The sequence below is a fragment of the Plectropomus leopardus genome, chromosome 22 (genome assembly GCF_026936395.1).
Source record: "Plectropomus leopardus strain MGB_pleo_1.0 chromosome 22, ASM2693639v1, whole genome shotgun sequence".
Lineage (NCBI taxonomy): Eukaryota > Metazoa > Chordata > Actinopteri > Perciformes > Serranidae > Plectropomus > Plectropomus leopardus.
This window is the reverse complement of record NC_142197.1, coordinates 14,548,449-14,571,833: the sequence shown is the minus strand read 5'-3', so window position 1 is coordinate 14,571,833 and position 23,385 is coordinate 14,548,449. Positions and strand designations below refer to the sequence as shown.

Sequence of the window (23,385 nt, the reverse complement as noted above, 5' to 3'; positions counted from 1 at the left end):
GCATCTTTATATGTGTTTGCATGCATTTGTGTGTTTGTGTTGCACCTCAGCCCGAAGCAGTTCACGGTGCTTTTGGCCTCTCTCCTCCACTTTGATCTGTGTCAGACACCTGAGGTTATGGAGTTCTTCCCGGAGGCTGTTAGACTCCCCCAGCAGCTCTTGAATCATCCCATACTGCTGCATCTTCTGGCTCTCCTCCTCAGCTACTGATAGCTGTTTGGGAACACATTTAGTGTCGTTTTCAGTTGGAAAATCTCACAATCTGACTGCAATTGAATGGTTACTGACAGCAGAATGGGACAGGAAAGTAGACTCAAACTCCCTCAGTACAAGAAAGATGGATATTGAAACTTTTCAGTGTGAACTTCAGACTTTTCCCCAAAGGGATTATTTAAGTTTTGTCTAACTACATGACATTGGATGAGATAAAAATGCAATGGAAATCTCATTTTGCCTAATTCTTAAGATAAAGAGGCTGAAAAAATGAAATATATCAAAAGAACATAAAGTGGAAATAGCCAAGTTTTTGCTTTAACTTATCATTCTTAAGTAAATGTGGATTACACAATGTAATAATGACACCATCAGCATTTAGACTGGTTCCCTATAAACCTCACGTTCACTGTGCAATTCTGCCTTCCGACAGGTACGATCTCCTGGGAAAATGGAGGCCTGATTTGTGGGGCAAAGGAAGTGGGTCAACAATTGCGAAACCTACACAGAAAGAGAGTAGCACTTTTGCTTCTCCTGGTCATAGATGTACTATAATACCTGGATGCTGGATGCCAAGGTGGCGCTTATTCAGTTCTGTGGAATTGCTCATCTGGCGCCTACACCAAAACATTTTCTAGTTTCTTCTGTTTACTTCTGTGGTATGTAGACCACTGAATATAAACAGTAGTGTTTGTCCTGCTGGCTCCACCCACAAGCATGGGGGTGGAGCTCAAGCAAAGTAGTACAAATACAAAACCTCCATGGATCAAGAATTCATGATGGAAAGAGTCAAAATTGACCTTATTTGCAGTTCGAGGTGTCCTGCCAACAGCTTTACCGACATCTCTTCTATAAAAGTGGCCAATGGAGACAATGCTTTTTGGGCTGCACAGGACCTTTTTGCTGCAATACTGCAAGAGGCCGCTAGGAAAAAATGGAAGCAAGGCTGAGCTGCGTTTCTACTAGCTATCAGTTGCTTATCCAGTTACCAAAGAGTATTGCTTTAAGTTTTTTGCAGTTACTATTTTTAGTTGCAGAAATGAGGAATGGTGGAACAACCGTACTAACTGAGGAAAACTCAGTTTCTAGTGTCTAGAATATTGTGTTTTGTTGGTAGATGCTTGGTTTTTGGGATGCAGAAAGCGATCCGGTTGACTAAGTGACAGTGACATCAACAAAAAACCTTTTGGAAACACTGAGAGGGGTTGTCTGTTTCCACTTTTAACATAAAAATGGCATTTACTTAGAAAAGGTAGTGACAAATACGTCATAAGAGTTTACAGACATATATTAAAACAAAGATGAAGTTGAATCAACATTTTGCTATCCAAAAATAAATAAATGAAATATAGGCTCCACAAAGACAGATTTGTTAGAGGGCTACTGCAATAAATTGCATTACATTTTCCAGCTACTTGTGACATTGTGTCCACCCACGCACAGTGTTCCCACCTGCATTTCAAAGCTGACTTTGAGAGCATCCACCTCTTTCTGAAGCTCCATCCTCTGCTGAATACTGGCCTCTCGATTAGGAACAGCATCTAACTGAAAATTCAAGTCAGAATGTAAAGTTAAAATATGATTTTCAGTGTGCACATCGTACATCTGCTGTACGTCAGCCCTGAATATTAGTAAAAAGCTCTAAAAATGTATTATAATTTGCCCCCCTGGTTGTTGTCCATTAGGCTTCACATACTGTGGATGGAAAGAACATAAGGATCCAGTGAAAAAATGAACAAACTTCAAATCAAATTCAGTCAGTGCATATTCATTCCCACATTAAACATTAATTGTAAAATAATTAATACTATATATCAGAGTTTCCCCCAAGGCCTCTGTGATCGCCGCTGGATTTAGTGACACTGAAACTGTTTCCCTGAAACTAATGAAAAATGAATGCCTTAAGGCACCAGGATCGCCCTTCTCTGCAGGGTTACCAGGCCTCATGTTGAGTGTGAACTACACTGCTCCATATTTAAAAATTCATAATCCCTAATTCAGTAGTTTTAAGAGGTTTAAAGGAATAATGTCACAGTTGCATTACTTCTACATACATGAAGCACAAAACCCATCTTTACAGCATTACTTAATGTGAAGTTATCTTTTTGTTTCTTCATATTTCATCTTTTTATTTGTGTTATGGACATTTTACAACTTGCATTATTTATTTTTTTTTTTTTTACTTCCGTTTTCACTTTATCCTAATGTTACCTTAGTTTTGCATATTTTATGTTTGGTAGGAGTGTTTGGCCTTCTGAATATCCTGTTTCTGCCTTTGCTTTGTTTATCCAAGTACTTTGGAAACTCTGCTTTAAAAAGGTGCAATATAATTAAAATTATTATTATTATAAATACTATCACTATTTTACATCCATGTTAGTCCTCAGGCTGCTTAAAGTTGAGAACAATTCTTTCAGTAAATATCAAAGCCATAAATCACATCCTATTTGAGTTGAACGGGATGCATTTCTGTGGTAAACCCACAATCCTCGTCTAAACAGCCTTCACATTCAAATTAATTATGACTTATTGTTCATGTGAGAGTCGTTATTGATTGGCAGATTAGTGGAGAAGCATGAATCATATTGTACAACTATCTTCAATATTTCCTAAATGCGTCAGTTGATGTGTCATTGTGATTTCCTTTCATACTGTAATGTGCTTGTGAGATGTGCTGATGCATTTCCCATGACACTCCCTCTGTTCTTCTTCTCTTGTCTTTCTCTTTAAAAAACTATGAACATCAGTAAAATTACAGGAAGCTTGAGAATGAAAAAATGCTTCTGTTTTGATACAGATTGACTATTTTTTGTGGTGATTTCTGGCACTGTGACATTTACACACAGAATTTTCCCACACCTGTGTTGCAGCCTCGTTTTAAGCCAATTTTCCTCCAAACCCAGAAAAAAGCATAATATTACAGAAGATGAGGAGTGCTTGTGTAACACTGTGAGGTTTCCTGGTATAATATAAATATTTACAAGCTGCAATTAGGGTTCATGTTCAAAAAGTCTTAGTCATTTCAAAGAAAAATAACTGGAGCTTTCAGGTGCTAAAAAATGCCAGACCACTTATGAATACACTACACGCTTCAAATTTTGTTAAAATACTCAATGAAAGCAATAATGCTGGAGGTCACCTGTGCCTGCAACTCGTTGCAGATAGATAGCATGTGCTCTAGCTGCTCAGTGGCCAGGGTCAACGCATGCTCCATCCTCTTGAGGGCTTGCATCTGCCTGAGGAGAAACACAGGAACCTTTTAAATATTTATCTTTTTTATAATGCTGTGACTCCACACAGAATGACAAAACTCAAAATCAGGTTCATTATATGTGGATTCCTGTGAAATATGCAGGTGTTGAGCCATTGAAAAAATGCTCTGAACTATCCAAATTTATGTAAAATGTCTCAAACTGTTTGAAAATTATACACTGATTATTCACAGAAAAAAATGTGATGTTCATGCTCAAAGGTACAGCAATAAGCTGATAGAATTAAAAACCACAAGCTCCTTGACTGACTATGGATTATATATGAGAGACCCGTAGCACTCAATGGCCATAGATTCCGACAAATCTTTTCCATTTTCTAGTGATAACTATTGAATTTTTTTCAAGATCACAAGTTGTTTATATCGTTTTCTGAACCCCCCCAAAAAGCAAATGTTTTTCAGAGATAATGAGGTAAAAAGGCTTTTCACACTGTACATTCCTAGCTCCTTTTCACACACACATTGCGAACCGATGGTTAACTTAAGCCTAGGGCTATATGATTCACACTGCACTTCTACTAGCCCTGGGCTAAATGTCTGTTGGATATGTAACCGATGTTAATATTATAGATTGACAAGTGATTCTTTGATAGCTAGCAGCAACATAAAAATGTTGCCATTAGCAGGGCTTAATGTTAGACGGGTGTTAAAACATCAAAAAGAGAGAGAACAGAAAGAAAAGAAAAAGAAAAAAAGTCATCTATTAAAAGAAAAGTCATCTGTTTTACCTTCATGTAAGTAGTTTTCAGACATATTAGAATTTTATGTTAGATTCCTTGCTAAGTACCTCTGGTTTTGGTTAGTAGCAGTTGCCATTGTTGCAACATAAATATGAAGTGATGATAAACATGTAGTTGTATAATTGGACAACAAAAACACAAATTAACACAAGAAAATTCCTAGGGCTGACCTGAAAGCTCTGAAGCCTCCATCGTTGCCACTGTAATCAACATTCAAATCAGTATTAAAATGCTTAGTTTTTTTTCACCAATAAACTGATTGAGGGAACTGAAAGAAGGTGGCAAGGGTCAGCCTTGCATTAGGCCAGTGTCCTCATTGCAGTCACTGACCCCTGCTATCAAATTAGCTGTCTGACGGGGGAAGAGAAACAGGTAATACAAACTGCAAGTGGATAATTATCCTGTGGTAAAGCGCCTGCTTTGCATCAACTGCTTTGCTACCCAACCTACAGCGTTTAAATTCTTAGTAACTAACAGAAGCATTGCATGCAATTGTCCACCTACCACCTTCTTTCACCCCTCTCTGTCTCACTATCTGTCACACAAACACACACAGTAGGTCTAAGTCCTACTTTATATGGGTTGGGTGGTTGATTATCGTACATGAATATGATTTGCTAGTACTGCTACTGCAGTAAGCCCTTGGCTAAATCATGGTTAGCCCACACTATGAAATGTGCCAGGAGTGTCTTAGTGTGAAAGCTTTCCTAGCCCCGGGCTAGCAGCTGAATGCAGTGTGAAAAGGGCAAAAGCCAAGGATTTATAGTTATCATTGCATTGTTTGTTATTATTGCAGGAACCATCTATGTAGAGATGTCAGATAAACTACAGCATATTAATAGTTGCTTCACATTTCTCTTCAATCAAGGCCTGATACAAGCTGAACTTGCTTTACACCTTGCTCTTATAGGAAACAGACATTTGCTTTCTAGATGAGTATTCAAGCCATCCATCAGTGGTCAGAATGGCATGTCAACTGTGGTGGCTATTGTGAAACACAAGGGCAAAGGCCTAATATTTTTAATCAATAATAATTTTTTGTGATCTTGAGTTAGTTATATCATTATCGAGAAAACAAAGTTAAAAGTAAAAAACAACTTGTCTTGAGAAAACGGTTTATCACAAGAAAATGGAGGAAATGGATTGTTTGAATTATGGCTGTAAAAGGCTTCTAAAGCCCTTACATATTGTGTGAAATTGTGGTATATTGATGTGTGGGGACTCATTTCTATGTGTGATGAAGCTCAGTTTGACAACAGTCGCTCTGTACCTATTATTCTCCCTGAGCTGCACAGAATGGCTCTCATACAGGTGCTTCCTGTCACCCATGATGTTCTGCAACTTGATTTCCAGGATACCTCTGATGACGAAAAACATGACATGTGAAAACAAACAAAAGCCTCTCTTCATCCAACTCTAAAACTCTCAGTGAAGTGTCAGTTTTTGACTGTGAGTATAAGAAGTTTGTACCTGTTCCCCATGATTTCAGCCTCCTCGTCCCTGTTCACCTCCTGCTCTTTTATCAGCTGTCTGGACTCCCTCTGCCTGGCCTTTACATGGGCCCTGAGTCCCTCCAGTTCTTTATTCAACTCCTTCTTCTTTAACCTCAGGGAGTGGTTTTGTTTGTCCACCTCCTTTACTTGCTGCGCCATTTCAGAAATCTCTGTATTTAGTGCTTCTGTCTTCTTCATTGCGGTTCTAATGTGACAGAAAATTTAAAAACAGACAAATAACAAGTGTGAAGTAATCGGAGCAAGAGAAGAGCGCCTGTTTATTACTCTTCAATTGCACTGTAAGAGTGCATATCTTATAAAATAACAGCGCATGTATCCATCTTTTACATACACCCCCCAGTACCCCTCAGCTTTGTGAATTTCAAATTACAAGTCACAGCTCACATGGCTCATGCAGACAGCTCCACTGCTTCACTTTCAAGCCAAATATGAATTTGAAATAAACATAAAAGAGACTGCAGTACCAGTGGAACCATTCTCTGGTGATAAAGGGGCTTGACTGCAGCTGCAGTTGAATACGAAACTTAATGATGTCTCATGCATATGTTGTCATGTTTTTTCTTAATTAAGTTAGAGGGATTAAAACCTTTAAATTCTTCAGAATAATTTGACTATTGCTACCAAACAGCAACCCCCAGGGCTGAAAAATAAAGCCAATGCAAAGTGAAAAAACTGCAGTTCCTTGAATGGCCGAAATAAACATGTTTACTGCCAAGATTGGAGGTGAAGCATATGAAACTGGGGTTTGGGGTCTTTTCCCAGGAAGTTTTGAACATCAATTTTCAAATCAAAGGCAAGATTTTTGCCTTTTCTATATTTCTTTGCAGTGGAAATGTCTAGAATTTTGTCAAAATAAAATGCCAATCTTACGGTCTCAAAACAAAGTCCAGAGAACAATGGTTGATGTCATGGTGGCTATGTCCATTATTTTTAGGGTTGCTACAAATAGACCTGCATTTTTCAGTTCCTCATTTTGACTGAGGTATGGCTGGAAACAAATGTTACAGAGTAGAAACTGAACAACAAGTGTGTACCTGGAAACCGAAGCTTCTTGAATGAAAATGAAGAAACATACACATTACACTTTGCTCAAGTTTTTCACAGATTATGTGCTGAGCAAAAACAATGAGTAGCACACACGCTTTCCATTAGATAACTCTGAGTTCATCCACTTAAATCGAGCTCTTACGTGTATAGGAGATAAAGATGAAGGGAAGGAGACAGATTACAGAAGGATTTGAGCCAACTGACAGGGAGTGACTTAATTTTCAAAAGATGTTTCTGCTGTCTTTTCTTCTTAGAGTTGTCTCACTGAAACACCCTGACGGGCTCATTTTCAGTCCCGATGTTTGAAACATTAACTTTCCTTCACTAAAGAATATTTAGGTGTACTTACTCCCTCTTGGAGCGTTTTCTTTCACTCTCCTTGAAAATCTGGTCAGGGATGCTGATGAGTTGGGCTTTCTCAGCCTTGTTAGAGACACACACAAATGCAAGAAAGCAGATTTGTTATTTTATTGATGGTGTGCTTTAAGCAATGTATACACAGACACACATGCTTTCACACACAGACCTCTTTGAGCTCTATGATCTCTGTCTTGTCTTCTAGCTCTTTTCGTTCTTTCAATATCTGCGCTTCATGCATTTCCACATCTTCCGTCAGACTCCTGTGCAGGGAGTGAGGGCAAGATGCACACAGAGAAAAAGCCTATTATCTGAAGAAATTTTGATTAACAGCACTTAAGATTCACCTGCACTGCTTCTGAGTTAAATTGACAATAATATCACACTGAGTAAAACTGAAAGAAAAGACAATTCAGTAGACAATGTCATGAGGAGCTTCACAGAGTATGTACAGCTGTTTCAATCTGCAGGGCAATGTGAGCAAACTGCATGTGTGCTCACTGAAGAGCAGCGAGATAAAATACCTGACTTCCAGTTGTCTCTGGGAAACCTCTTTCCTCAGATCCTCATATTTGTCCTGCAGGGACTTTGTTCTGCTCTCCAGATCCTGGAGGACCCACCAGCAGTATGAGGATGGGATCACATATCAAGAGTATCAGCGTTATGATGACAATTTAATTGAGCTCAGGCTACAGGCAAAAATACCAGCGTTCTTCTCATTTCTTAGTGTCTGATCTCAACTCTCAAGTCAGCTCTAGCACCCTTTGCTTGTACAGGAATTTTTGTTTTTCACTGTCTTTTTATATATTTGCGACCAGTTTCACTTGTTTTAGTGCTGTTTTTCAATGCCGTGATTAGTTCCAGTTTGAGGTGTAAAATTTAATTATCATCCTTTTTCTGCACAGCAAAGATAGGTTTGACACTTAACAATGCTCAAAATGTTGGATTACATTAAGCCAATTTTGCAAGCCTGACTATGAACATAAACAACTGCAACTAAACCAGCTGTTATCAATTCAGCTTGATAAATGTACAGCACTTTAAAGCTAGTTTGTGGTTTTCCTCAAGCATACATCTATGGTGCATACAGCATAATAACTAGACATGTATGTGAGGGCTCTGTAATGAAACACACAGCTTATTAATCATGTTTGACAAGTGTGTGTTTGCGTGTGACTGAGAGAGAAGCAGGCAAATTGCTTCATTAGCGTTAATATCACACTAATGTTATGGGTTGATATGGCATATTGTTTCAGTAACAATGGGAAAAGGACTCATAAAAAAGGCCCCGGCCTTTACACATAAATGCCGTTTCATTAACAGAATATATTGCCTGAACTGTTCTAGTAAGGGCAGCAGCTTCTGCTATTCACACAGACAGAAGAAGGCATTACTTGCAGGGTTATTACAGTTATGAAAACTAAGAAACTAAACCCAGAGGTGAAAAATGCTCTTGTTAACTACAATTAAAAATAAAAAATTCAAAAGCATGAAAACTAAATAGAATTACAACAAAGACAACACGGAACTACAGCCTATTATAACTGTGGGTAAATTTAGTTTAAATTTCTCGCTCTATATACACTGTGGTTGTTATACCACTTTTCTTGTTGTGTTTAACGTCTTTTTGTAGTTATAGAGGGTGGCAGAAATGCAACATAGCAGATGCCGGCTGCTGTAAAACCCCGGAGAAAAAAAAAAGAAAAAGATGCTTGATATGCAAACATTTTCTGAAAATGGATTAAGTTGCAGATAGAATGCTACTATAAATCAAGGCTCTCCTCATAATATAAACTAAAATTAACCATAAAACTGTATGGCAACTAAATTAAACTAGTCAGTTACTCAAAATATTAAAAATAAAACTATACTTAAACTTAAAATTCCAAAATGATAATAACCCATATTGCTTGTATGAGTATTATTTGATCACACACTTCTGATGTTGCACATTTTAAGAATTGTTCCTGAGTCCTGGTGCAATGCTTTTGTCCACTCAATGCTGCCGCTCAATAATTCATGATGGGCAGTCAAAATGCTGCAACTGCTTCACTGCAATACTGGCTACCTATGGAGCATCAAATTGGCATGTGTCACTGGTATTAGAAGTATTTTGTTAATGTAAATTTACTTTTTAATGTTCAATTTTAATGCAACTCAACACAAGGACTAATGACCAGTACCTCCAGGATAAATTGGTTATGTTGTGGCCTTAGTTGTCATTCAGCTTCATTTTTAATTTCTCTCGTCTGTTTGTTTTGTTGAAGGTCACCCATGAGACACTTTTAGACGCTATGGAAACGATACCATCCAGAGGCATGCGAGCAGAACTGTATAACATTTGGGTTGTTTTTTTATTGGGATCAGTAATTAAACAGCAGTTGCATAAAGGAACTCCAAAAGTTAATTAAAGCTGCTGAATTTATTCAACAAGCTCCACAAAGCTCTGAATCTAACCTTCTTTTGCCATTAGCGGCACAGCCAACTGTTTTTTGATGAAGTCTGATGATTGGAGAATTGTGAATATGATACTCCTCGAGACTTCCCGGAGGGCTTTATGATAATATTCTTGGTTTTCTTCAACAACTACTGAATTTTGGTGCTCGTGATTCAGCAGCTACTGTAGATTTTCATGTCCGAGAACTCAAACTGCACTACATTGCGTTAGACTTCCGACAGACTAAATAATGAACATAATACAATTTGCCCTACAGCATATTATTGTAGTGTAGAAATCACACAGCATTGAGAAAATACAGAGATTATAGTGTGATATGCGAACTAAAGATTATTCTTATTATTAATTGTACATTTCTTGTCTGTCATGCAACATGAAGTGATTCATGTATATTTTAATATCGTGTGAGTATCATAGAGTGCTGAAGGAATGAATCCTAAAAGCCATAAATGAGTTTGCATATTTGCTCCTACAGTAACCTCGTCTCAAAGTCAGTGCCTGAAATAGAGTCTGTGGTTAACACAAGCTAAAGAGATTTCCATGTTTTTCTTCTAAAACATAAGAAACATCAATAATACTGCACTCATTAATTTTGAAGCTTTTACGCATGATTTTTGCTCTCTCATTTGCCTTTGTGGATGATTTGCAGCCATTTATTACTTAAATTGCCTGCATGAACAAAGGTTAAAAATCTCTTTACATTCGTAGCAAGGATTAAAACTTTTTCAACTAAAGAGCAGATTGTAATATGGTTTTTTTTTTTTTCAGTTTTAAATGGCTCCAAAATGAGGCAATAGGAAGTCTTCATATTGAAGGATTAAGCCTGAATGGAGGCTTAAAGTAAAACTCATATTTATCCTCCTTGTTACAGATGTAATCCACATGTCTGAAACTACACCTGGATGGTGCAATGATGAACTTACAGCAGGTTTCGACTGAATCTCATTCTCTCTCTCCAGATACTGCTTCTCTTCCCAGAGACTGCAAAGGGGTGAGGTGAGGGAAGAGGAAGAGAACATTGGAAAAAGAAAACAAAATGTGTTATTAGGAGAAACAAATAACAAGTTTCAGTTCCCAGTTAAACAGAAAGAGGAGTGCCATGAAGTGAACGGGTATTAACATTTTTAGAAATTCACTGGTGTGCAGTTTCCTGTTAACCAAAACGAATGCTCACTTCTTACTTGAAAGAAAAAGCACCAAATACAAAAGGATAGAGTGTCAAAAGTTTCAGATAATTTGCTATAAACCATTTGCTATACACACATAATGTATAAAAAAGAACCAGTGTACACAAGCTGTCTCATACATAACTACAAAGAAATATAAATGAAGTACTGAAAACAGAATAAATGTGCATATAAAAACAGAATTTCTATGAATTTTTTACTCCCCTACGGCAGATGCTTTTTGAGCAATTGATTAAAGTTTGTATGAAACAATTTGGAGTCAGCTCTGTCATTTTGAAAAACCTTACAATAGCACATAGTGTACATCTACACGTTTCACAAAGTAAATGATATTAATCTTCCTGACAAGTTGATATATTGGATATTAACTGATACACAGAGAAAGCTGCATGAATGCTAAAATATGTGACTGGAAAAAGTGCTGAATTCCTGTGTATGTTTGGCTAAAGATAAAGGACGCAAAGATTTTAAAAGGCATATTTGCATGGTGAGCATCTGCTTGTCATATGCAGACCGCCGGCCATTTGGACAGGAGAAGAGGATGGAGAAAGAACTGAAGAAAAGTCAGGAAGAGGGAGGAAGATTAGGCCCGAGGGGCTGAAAGAGACGAAGGAGAAAGAGATGATGAGCGGACAACAGAGCTCACAACCAAACACTGTCACAAATAATATGCACACTCAGTGTCTAATCCTGTCTGTTACCGCATCCTCTGAGAATGCTCTGTAAGAGGTTTTCATTTAATATTTCAATTACCGCCAGGCCCTCAACTCCCTGCCTTAGTGTGTGTGCTCTGCACTAAAAATCACTGTATCCTACAGATCATATCTTTGAAATACAGTGCTGAGTTTATGTGCTGTGAGTGGTTTAATATTGCTGAAGCAATCCAGGGTCAAACGCAATGCAGGGAAGATAAGAAAGAGACCTACTTATAAGAATAATGCTGTTGATTAAATAAGGAGCATTAGGAATATTAGAGTTAAATTTACTTATTTTTCTTTCTTCCTTTGTCTTGCTAGGATACATTTGTGAGATGATTTTAGTGCTCACACTTCAATAACAGTATCTGTGGTGCTTAAAAAGGTTCTATGTGATATTGAGAGGGCATGAGTTGCTTGGACGGCTCTCAACAGTGTCAAACAACAGCAGCAGCGCTGATAGGGCGAATGGTGTTAACCAAGGGGAAATCAATGAGCACGTATGAGCACGGTGCAGAGTGGGCGTGATGAGCCTGCTAGTGGGATAGGTCGTGTGCCAAGGATGCCATTCCTTCTATATCTTAACATAGAAAATTAGCCTTGTTTTCAGTTTGATTCATTTTGTTTCGTGTACTTTTTGCATTTACAGTCAAAGCTGTAGATGGTACAAATCGAATTGTTTTATTCCATCCTATCTTTTCATAACCCTTTTGTTGAAGTACCCAGCACACAGATACAATACTAAAAGGTGGAGCTAGAAACACTTAAGTTCACTGGTTGTTCAATCTTGACTCTGTTTTTTTTTCTGTTCTGAAAATGTCGACACAAAAACCTGCTTTGTGGACAATCAACAAGGTGCGGACGCCCATGAAGAGGAAATACTGTGAGAGCTGGAGAGAAAAGTGACGCGGTTATTACCATCGGGTAAGAACTTCGCCTATGCTGAAGAAGTTACTGTCTGCAGTGGAAATGCATAAAACTGCCTACAGGATCTACTGTAAGACTTGCCTATTGGTGCTTCACCTGAAATTTCAGTTGCTTTCATCATTAACATTTGAAATTCAGCTTTCATCTCTTTAAATGACAACTCAACTGATTGCTTTAAGTGCCTCAATTTGCAATTCCCATATAACATCTAACACTCAGAAATATTGAAGAGACTTTTACATGCTCTTAGTTTTTGTACCTGTAATTTTAAGCACTCTCAGATTCAGATATTGATGCATTTCGTAATTTCTGCTTTTTTCTTATAAATTTCATTTTCTGGGGTCTCTAAAAAATGATTCAATGCAAGAAGGAAAAAAAATGCTCTGACATATGCAACCTGTTACAGGAGGTCAAAAGTGATTGTTGCTTTGTTTTCAAGGGTCAGAAGCCAAAATATTTGGGAACCATTACTGCATGTTATCATGTTGCTTAGCAATGTTCCAATAACCTCAGTTTGGCCCTTAAAAAGCGGAGTTTGTATACAGAAAAGAGGGAGATACTTGTCTTATTTTCCATGTCTGTGGGTGTGTTTGACCCTTTGGACACACTGGTGGTGGTGTTGAGTGAGTTGGGGGGAAGGAAAAGAGAAACCTGCAGCAGAAAAGAGGAAAATTGGTTGTGATGAGAAAGGAGACTCGTGGGAGCGATAGGAAAGGATTAGAGGAGAGGAACAGAAACAGATTGCAGAGCTGAAGTCAAAAAACTAACCAGTGCGGAGAGCTCAGACAAGTAAACAAGTTATATCCAGAGCAAACATAAAAATCCTTTAAAATCTGGCATTGTTTTTTATGAATTGTGTACATCAAGTTTTCAATGACATAAGTCTTTGAAAAATTTGGCTGCTGAAACAGAAACAACATTTAATGCAATGGCAATAAAAACCACCTCCTTAAGTAACAGGGCCTTTTCTTTTCATAACAAACCAAACTCTTACAATGGTAAAAACTGACTACTGTGGGGAGAATCACGTTGTAACTTCTCTATAAAAAGCAGAGATCTCTATGTGCTAGGCGGAGGTCTGGTATTTCACCTTTGGCTCTTCTTCTAGATTACATACTGTACAGGTCCAACAGTCAATCTGTCCAATATGTCCACTGTGTCTAAGCAGAACAGAGTTTCATTTTGATTTCTGCTGTCCTCTCTGGTGTGAACTGCATGATGGTTTGTTTGGTAAGATAAGAATAGATATACATTTTGCAAATACTTAGAATGCACAAACCCTGACTTGGCTATTAACATATAAATTATCCAGTCACCTGGAAAATGCCTGGAAGAGAAGGAAAAAAAAGGGTTTGTGATAATCTATTTGGCAGTTCCTTGTGTTAACAGCTCATTTGGGATTTTTTTTTAGATTGTTTCATTTGTTTCTTTACCTTTTTAACTTGTTTTGTATATGCAAGACTGGAATATGTATGAAAGCTTATTCGTGTCTTGTAATCCCATGTGGGATGGGCCAAATGGTTGCCATGACATAAAAATAAAGAATAACTGAATGTACACTGAAACACAATGCTTCAGACAAAACTTCTGGGTACAGAACCCAGGTGTCAAATACATAATGAAATGGCAGTAAACTAAGCTAAACTAAGTGTAGGTGTACTCTATATTTAGAATTTCTTCTCTGCTTTATTCTGCTGTCAGACAGCCCTTGCTGAAAGGGAAATGAAAAATTTATCTCAAAGCCACTGACAGAAACAGTATTTTATTTTGCAGATCACAGGAGTTGCTGGTCTATCACTGCTGCAATTGGTTAGATTGTCAGCTAAAGTGGAAATAATATTCCAAATATAGCATACACTTATACTGATTAATTTTTTTAAGTGGCTAAAATATGTTTTGTGCTAAGCGATGCATTGCTTACCTTGTGTGCCAGTAGATTTGGTTTATCAGAGATGCTAGCAAAGCAACACAACACATAAAATAAATACAGTAGAAACCTCAAATAAGTTGGACCACAATGTTAAACTCTATATCTTTAAACATTAAAGGACAACAGAAATAAACAAGTGTGCCAATTTCATATATCTCCCCAATTCAAATCAATTGCTGGCTGTCTCCTTGTGAGTGATTTTTGTTGTTAGTGTGTCTTCACATTGATTCATTCTATAACTATAAGCAGTTTCAGTGGTACATAAAACTTCTGAAGGCCAAGCAATATACACACACAACCAATATTATGCATGTGTCTTTTACTCTTTCACCTTCACCTCCTTCTGAAGTCAATGAAAACTTGTGAGGATGCTGCCCTTGCCCCCCAGTGTGTGTGAGTGTGTGGGTGTGTGTGTACATGCATCCATGCATGCATATGCTCTCCTACTGTACACAACTTCTCTTTTCCCCACACCAGTTTCACTTCTGTGTTTTGCCCTTATTCTCCTCTGTCTCTTGGGTTCCTGTCAGTGGTGTGAATCAACTGTTTGTGAGACGAAGCTGCAGCCAAATTTGGGGAATTCATAATAGATGCATTCTTTTAAATCAACTGTCCTGTCAGTGTCATTTGATTCAATATCTAACTGAAAATGAAACTTGCAGCATGAGCGGCTGCAGTAACGTGTGTATGTATATAGACTGCATATACAGCTCACCATCTCAGTTGGTGCTGTGTCTTGTACTCTCTGTCCTCGGCAGCTCTCAGTTCATTGTATGCCTGGAGGAGCTGTTGCCTCAGTTCATTGACCTCACTTTCAGGCTCCTCAGAGGTGCTCTGCTCCTCTGTTCTCTCCACCTCAGCCTGCAGCCTCTCCAGCTCAGCACGACACCTCTTTGCCTCTCCCAAAAGGTGGATCTCAGAGTCCTGGGTACTATTGGATGAAACAATGATTTAAGTATATGGTATGCAGTATACAAATATTATTTCCTAGCTGGTGGTGACATTTACAACAGCCAAAAACTCAAGGAAAACAATAGTCTAATCTCAATTTTATATGATTTTTTTCAAAATGACAGTGTTGTTTAGGAGCTAATTATTATTGCAAGTTTTCATGCTATAATAAATTATTATTGACATGACCTTGTGATTCTTAAGGAAGAAGAAGTATGCTTTTGATTGACAGCTGTGATGGTTAAAACTGCTTCAGTTACATCCTTGCTTTCACCTCTTTGCTCAAATTAGGACTGCTGGCTCCACTAACTGAGTGAGAAGTGCCCTCAGTCCAAATGTCTCTTCAGAAGCCAGTGGCTTGTCACAGATGCTACTTCCACACCTTTTTCAGCAGTATATAAGAGACGCACAACTAGATCTGATAAGGAGTTAGAAGACTTCTTCAAGGACACTTCAGTTGGATGGATTCTGGCTGTCACAAGAATTGAACTTTTCTACTTGGCTGTAGTCTCAGTATTTTTGCAGTATTAATGCATCTACAAAATAAAACATAAACAAAAATATGAGGGCGACAAATGAACTTGTGTTTCAACAACAAAAAGCCATACCTCTTAAGAGTGTCATGGAGTAGCCTGTAGCTGGATTTCAGTTTTGCGACTTTGGTTTGGCTGATTTTGCCCAACGACAACAACTGAGGAGCACGAAAACAGAAAAATTACAAATCATATGGACATAAACAAACATCTGTTAAGAAGAATTTGGAGGTAGCATAAAATATTTAAGCAATCTCACACAAGAGAGCTGATATTCAGTGCAAGCAGTGGTGTAGTTAATAAGCTGTGTGTACAATAGGTAGATGGGTAGGTTACCAAGGAGGAAGATGGTATACTCTCCTATTCCAATTTCTTTATGGCTGTAAAGATGTGGGTACCCCGTTTGTCTGTGTATACCCTCCATGACACCAATGAGTACAATAGCACAACCTTAAGTGTGATATTGCTTTTAAACAACAATCCTACAAGCATCATTTATTAGTGTATAATAATAAGCAACAACAGATTATGATTTGTTTGTTTATCAAAACATTTATTTGACTCTGCCAGCTAGTTCTGCAGCTGGACTCAGACTGGACTGTTGCCAACATTTCTTCACACTAGCTCGGTACATTATGTAGGTGTACATGTTATTGCAAGCCAGCTACTTTGTATCATGTAGATTTATCTGTATGTTTACATTTGCTGGCTTCCCACACATATTCATAAACAAAATTTCAAAACTTTTCTATAACTTTTTTAAGACCCATAATAAAATTTCCCAGACCATTCACAATGTATAACATAAACAGAACTGTACATCATATGTTAGTCCAAAAAGTAATTATTGTGTGATATTCAACAGCATCTTTTTCCAATCTCTAAAAGCTGGTAATGTTCATATTCACTTCAAATATTTAATATTATAGGCACAATCATAAAAGCACTTACAGTATATCAGTCTGGCACTGGTGTTCAAGCACGAGGGAAAACAGAAATAACTACACTATCAGTGCATTCTTAATGCATTTGATAAAACACTCATTTCCAGATAAAAGTCTGAAGAGCAATGCTGCAACATAATGCAGGCATATGCTTTTTAAGCCTTGGAAGTGGACATGGAAGGTTATCTACAGAAGATTACTGTAACAATCAAAACAAATTTCCATGACTTTTCCAAATCTTTAATGATTTTTACTCATTTCCAGGCTTGAAAATTAAGACTCTGAAATTGCATAACTTTTCTAGGTTTTCCATGACCATGGGAACCCTGCATTTATTGTGCAATCAGTAAAATAAGTTTCTTGACAGTCGCTTTGGTGGCTTGTGTCATTCCAGTGAGTGAACTGTCTGACCGTAAAATGCAACATCTTTTGGTGTCATATGAGCAAACCTGGAGGTTTGCAATAAAGCATCCAAGTGTCTTTCCTTCCCTCGTCCTCTTTTGACGACCATTCATAATTTGACTCAAATCTTATTTGTGGAAAATTGTTCATCCTTGAGCTGCAAAGTTTTTTACAACGACCATTATTGTAGGCTCATCAATGTATAATGTAATTAAAGGTTAAGAGCACCTGTAATGAGTGATACATGCATTAAAGTCTCAGTAATATTGTACTCTATCAGCACTTATTGAATGCATCTTGTCCAGTCCAATTACTTGGTTGGAACTAACTGTTGTATAAAATTGATTAATTATGGTTGATAGTAACTCTAAGAGTGACTTTCCAAACTCCTATCACCAAATGATTGGTGGCTGGATTTATAAAGATTTCCCTCAGTGTCAATCATCCACAGCTGAGCACTCCGCCTACAGCCAGACATTACAGCAGTCCTAAACAGTTTGGCTTTATTCAGCAAAGTTGGCAGCAAATCGGTCTGCATGGGTGTGCCAGCTCAGGTTGCACCATTTCAAAGTCTTTGATCTGACCCGGAGCTGCATGTATAAAAGCAAAGATATTAATAGAATATTACATTATGTGGAAATCTCTTGTTGGCCATTTTTTCCAGACAGAATATTCAATAGGATGATATTGCTTTGAATCAAATACAATTCTGACCGGTAAGCGCTTTTGTAATATTGTTTAGTGACAAATTAGGTTCCAGAAGTTGAAACTAAACCACTAGGGACTCCAAAAGAGTTTAAAATTTCATAGTAGTGAGAACTTTTTTGACAAGAATTGCTTTATTTTTGCTGTAATATGCTCAAACTTCAGTTACTGTTGTAAGAAAAGCTCCTTTATAGCAGTCTGAGCCCGCCAACACAAAGTTTGATCGACTACAACAAAGCCTCATTCCCTGATGTCTGTAAAGAGGATTTAACCCAAGTTGGGCTGAATAAACCTTAATCATCAGAGCAGATATCACAGTATCAGAACACCTTATTACAATCAGCATAAAAAAACAAACCCCCAAGCTATCTGCAATCTCAAAAGCAGAAGAAAAATAATTGAGAATGGCCCCTAAATCAGTACAGTTCTTTAGATTACAGGTACCATTTGCCAAAAAAGGATACACAGCTGTGAAACCTGGTAAAAACAAAACAAAACACAGCAAAGAGAAAGACATCAGGTCAACAGCGTTGCAAAAAGGGAAAATTATCACCAAGAGTTGTTGTTAAATTTCTCTCTGTGGCAACGTAGTTCCGTGTGTGTAAACAGTGATATAAACAGAAGACCGCTGTTGCCTCTTATCTTCAGAGCCAGGTTGGTAGAGAGGGGAGTAATGAGGGATAGCCTTGTCTGTATCAAAGAGCTGCAGAACTGAGGATATCTCAGGTCGGACTGTGTAGCCGGTAATCTAACGGCAATGAAAACACACGAGCGCTCCGATTATATACACACACACACGCGGGCTGATAACTCACCCGGACTTCAAACATTAGGGATAGCCGATTATGTTTTGAGATTCATTCCATTATATTGTTTATCTGGCTGTTGTCAAATGTGCTCATGAGTGCACAAGCACGTTCCAAGGGCTGAAAGGACAGAGATATGAACGTTGTGAATGATAGAGATTAGGGCTCTCGTTGTTAATATGATTTATTCAGATGTTTTTTTGTCAGTTTGCATTAGCAATCACCCAAGGTCACTTCAAGCAAAACACCTGACAAATTTTACATGAGCTGTGTTTAAAACATTACATCTTGAAATGGTGAGTGGACCATCTGGTTTGGACTGATCTCTTTAACTTTAGTCATGTAAGGGACTGTTTGTTTTTTAGAAGAGGGGAGGGGGTGGTGTAATATGGTGGAGGCATGTCAGATAATTTTGTATGCACTGGGTAGGGACTTATTTTTTGTTAGTTTGGCTTAGGGTAGGGCTATACAAATTTAAATGATTTTTTAAATTTGGCTTAAGGTTAATGGTTGTATTTTGTATTAATTTTCAATACCCTCTGAAGGCCAAAATCCACCGACAGGTTTGAAAGGCATGATAGTTATTTTGTTTATTTATTTATTTTTTACAATTGCCATGGTTACACTGTTTCTCAAAGCCAGAAATCGTGACAACATAAATGATCAATTTAAAAAAAAAATCTCCTGATAGTCATGAAACATCATATGTGACGAAAGCTGTGAGGAGGATTTAATAATTGAAATAAACTGTTTAATTTTGTGATAATTCTCACTGCCTCTGTGCTGTACATTTAGTGTGAATATTAAAAAAGGAAAAAAAAGGATGAAATTTAAAACAACAAAAATATTAAGTCACATCCCAGCCAACCCCTTCCTCAGATTAATAACTCAGATTAATAAATAAAAAATAAGCAGTCCTTAATCTAAAATTCTTTTAGAATATGCAAATTAAAGCACATTATGGGAACATTAGAAATGATGTCATCATACTAAAACAAAATTCAAAACAGAATTTGAGGCTGAATAACACATCACATGTTGTCAGTGTTTTGTTTTCAGTAACGTAGTGATGAGACAGACACCCTTGCCATACGCTGGGCATTTATCTGAGAGAAGCAGCCTGAAGCGGTTTCAGGCAGCCTCTCTAATTCCATTGCCAAGACTTATCTTCAGCAGTATAGAGTATTGGAGGCTTTTATGGGGTGGCTGCATAAGGCTCACATGTGGCAGAACATCTTTGAAGTGCGATAGAGACAATCACTGGAAGATATTTATGCCGGCACATGGAACCACATACCTGTTCATGTACTCCCCCAACCAAGCATGTGATCTGTACTGCAGAGAGTAATAAACCTTCCAGTAATATGAGTGTGTGGTGCAGGAGGTATGTGAAGTGTATAACAAAAAGAAGCTGTGGGCTTTAATACTCTGCGCCCTCAGGGAGAGAAATAATGACCACGAGGCACAGCGCTGGATTCCACTCTGTGATGGAGAGAAACACCATCCCTCTCTCGTGTGTGTGTGTCTCTGCCTTCATGTCCTTATACTGACTGTTTGAACTGGAGTCGAGCCTACAGCTAGATTGAATCACTTTGTTAGGAGAAGTTTTGTGCTGTAATATTTTCCTTTCTGGCGTATTCCTCCATAAGGGCTGAGAGCCACTTCGGTAGATGAAATCAATTATTTGAAACTGTGTCACTTCTCTCGAAATATGACAAGTGTATGAGACACCCAATGCCCCAGAAAAAAAACAACAAAATCCAATTACATGACCCGTGTTTATGAATCACATCATATACTGGAACTATAGCCATGTCCCAAAAACAAATAATAAGTGCCAAGTTAATGAACTCACGAGTTTATAACAAGATTCCAAGTAGGGCATAATGCCACTACAAGGATCCAAAACTAAGAATTGTCTACTCTGCAGGATAAACAATTAATTTTGGTTGCTCGTATTGCTTAATAATATCGATGAGATTCTCAGTGAAATTGCTTGACATATACATAATGTTTGTGGGAGAGTATGAACGCAATTTCGATTACGACAATCTAAAAGCCACCAAAAACAACCACATAACCACATCACGATAACAGGCAAAACAAGCTTATTGTTTATTCATAAAAGACTTTATTATCTTCTCCATCAATACTGACATCACAGCATTTTAATACATTTTTCATTAAGTTAGCCATTGTGTAACTTCACCAACAGCTGGGGCCAAAAACTGGAGCAGTGAGGATGAGAAGACTGCATCCAAACTTGCCGGTCAGGCTACATCTGCCATACTGAAATATCTTTGAGCCAGGCAGTTTCTGTAATATAACAATTCAATATTCCAGTTTTCTGACTTTTCATCCTGCTATGAGGGGCACTGTGTGGGAATAAAATTCTAAGGAATGACCCAAGCAAATTTTCTGTAAATGTCTTTATCAGTATAAACACCTTGAGATTTTAAAGAGGTCTCAAAACAAGCAATTTCTGATTTTGTTTATTCAAACAATTTGAGCTACCAAAATGTCCCATTTCTCTTCATTAAAAAATTAGAGCTTATTCCTCACACACAGCCCTAAATGCAAGAGAATCATTAAGCAGCACAAAATAAATAAAGAGCAGCCAGCGGTTTCAATTAATGATATCCACACTGACAGCTCATGAGGCGAGCAAAGCGAGCAGAGCCGTTGGGGGTTTAAAAAAAAAAGGGCTGTTTTGCATTTATTTCAGTGACATGTTGCAGGTGGCTGCTGTTGCTTTGAAATCATGTTTGAATTTACATATTTTGTTCATGCTGGAGATGAAGAGAGGCTGTCTAAATTCAGTCCAAACTTTCCTGACAAAACACAGTAAAGTATTGTGTCGGGTATCTAAAAAAAAGTATAAAAAAAACATTTTTTAAAAAGTATTTCACCACTGGAAAGATTGTCTTTTCATAAAACTGGACTGCCTTTTCATTAGAAAGATGGAAATGCTTTTGAAATTGGTGACCACAGGCAACAGAAAAAAGGGCTGAGGAGGCTCAAGAGGCAGAAAAACTACAACTATCAGAATGCACTGTGCCACCCACACCAATAAATGGGCCCATTGGTGGGTTATGTAATATGAGTTTTGGTGTTTTTGCATAGCGTTGGCAATGCAGTGGCTGGCTGGTAAGAAATGATCTTGTATTACAGTTAAACAGTCTTAAGTTTGAATTAAGATATGTTTCGGAAAATATTTGAGGTGAGAAGTAGGCGATGGAGTGAATCTTGGTTCATATTTGATCAATAGTGCTTAGTTTTACTGTTTAATCTCAACTTTTACAGCCCTGTTCTTACAATACAGGAAACAGTATGGTGCCAACTTCCTGGTAACAAATTCTTGTATTACAGCTAAACAGCTCTCTAAAATACAATTCTGAAGACATTTTTGGCGAGAAATACGCAACTCAGTAACAGATTCTTAGTTTTTATTTCATCAGCATTGCCTGTTTGGTCTCAGTTTTTTTAGCCTCAGTCCTTAAAATACAGGACATGGTCTGGCGCCCCCTTCCTGTTCATAAATTCTCATATTACAGCTAAACAGTGCACTAAAATATGTTTCTGAAGAGATTTTATGTGCCACATAGGAAGTACAGTCATAGTATCTTGGTTCATATGTGAACATGCTTGATTGAAAGCGTGTAAGAGCGAGGCCGCTCTATCTCTTATCCTCTTCTATACTCTTGCGTTGGTGGCAGTGGGCATATGAAAACTAAAATTACAATCTGTGGTTCGAGCAATATCCCTAGAGCCAACAACAGTCAGCTGAAGTAGGAAGATCTGGGCACTGGTTAGATGGAGGAAAATTTACCACCATTCATTGACAGTGAACTACAGAGATTGTTATGATACAAAGTTGGTTGAAAAGTATCCCTTTAAAGATACAATGTCATGTAGGCTATATTTTCCTTCATTTATCCATCAGAACATATCTTATCTAAACTAATTTGGCTTTTCTCATTTAAAGTAGATCTATTCTGAGTTAATAGTGTCATCTGCAGCTGTATTATGTAAAAAAAAAAAAAAGGAAAATCGAATCAAGACAGAGCACTGGCAGGTGCTCAATAATGTTGACTAAAGTCTCTGATGATTCTTCTGCTTAATTTGCAACATCCTGAGTAAGCCTTGTAAATAAAGAAAAAAAGTTGTTTGTTCTAATTGAAACAAGCCCTCTTTATTGTTGCTGCTGGCTAACCATAGATTTTACATTAATTGTGTCCACCTGAGCCACGTTTGGAAATGGAGAGTGACTGGTGGAGTTGACAGTTTTTATTAAGGCTTTGGAATCTGATCTGGGTCAGGGGACAAGGACTTTAAATTTTGCGCAGCAGACATTCGAAATCACGAGACAACTCATCGTGAAAAGACATCACCCTTGCATCAGTTCAGTGGATAGTTCCAGTGCACTGAGTCATTGCGCTCTTCAGGGAAATGAGCAAAGTGAGGCAAGCGGCACCATGCCCTGACTGCAGGCAAAAGGACCTACCTTCTCTCTCTACGGCCCTCTCTGCCTCTCTTTCTTTCCCATCTTTCTTACCCCCCCCCAACTTCCATAATCTGTCTGCATCTCTGTGGTTTTTCAAAATGCTGCTGATATGGTGCTTTGCATTACGCAATAGCACTGCCCCTCCCATCCTCTCTAACTCAGCACCCTCCCTCTCTCTCTCTCTCCCTCCCCTCACTCGTC

General features: G+C 37.9%; 1 protein-coding gene across 2 annotated transcripts in view; it reads right to left on the bottom strand.

The window, feature by feature from the left end:
• The window catches only part of ccdc146 (coiled-coil domain containing 146), a 64,230-nt gene that overhangs the window by 26,542 nt on the left and 14,303 nt on the right, over nt 1–23,385 (bottom strand). For both annotated transcript variants that reach the window (XM_088072540.1, XM_042511143.2), the window contains exons 3-13: nt 15,899–15,981; nt 15,055–15,270; nt 10,524–10,581; nt 7,667–7,749; nt 7,312–7,405; nt 7,135–7,208; nt 5,695–5,922; nt 5,495–5,584; nt 3,353–3,449; nt 1,666–1,758; nt 46–213 (exon numbers count right to left, since the gene is read on the bottom strand). In XM_088072540.1, the coding sequence (XP_087928666.1) occupies nt 46–213; nt 1,666–1,758; nt 3,353–3,449; nt 5,495–5,584; nt 5,695–5,922; nt 7,135–7,208; nt 7,312–7,405; nt 7,667–7,749; nt 10,524–10,581; nt 15,055–15,270; nt 15,899–15,981 (1,284 nt within the window). The remainder of the gene's footprint in view (nt 1–45; nt 214–1,665; nt 1,759–3,352; nt 3,450–5,494; nt 5,585–5,694; nt 5,923–7,134; nt 7,209–7,311; nt 7,406–7,666; nt 7,750–10,523; nt 10,582–15,054; nt 15,271–15,898; nt 15,982–23,385) is intronic.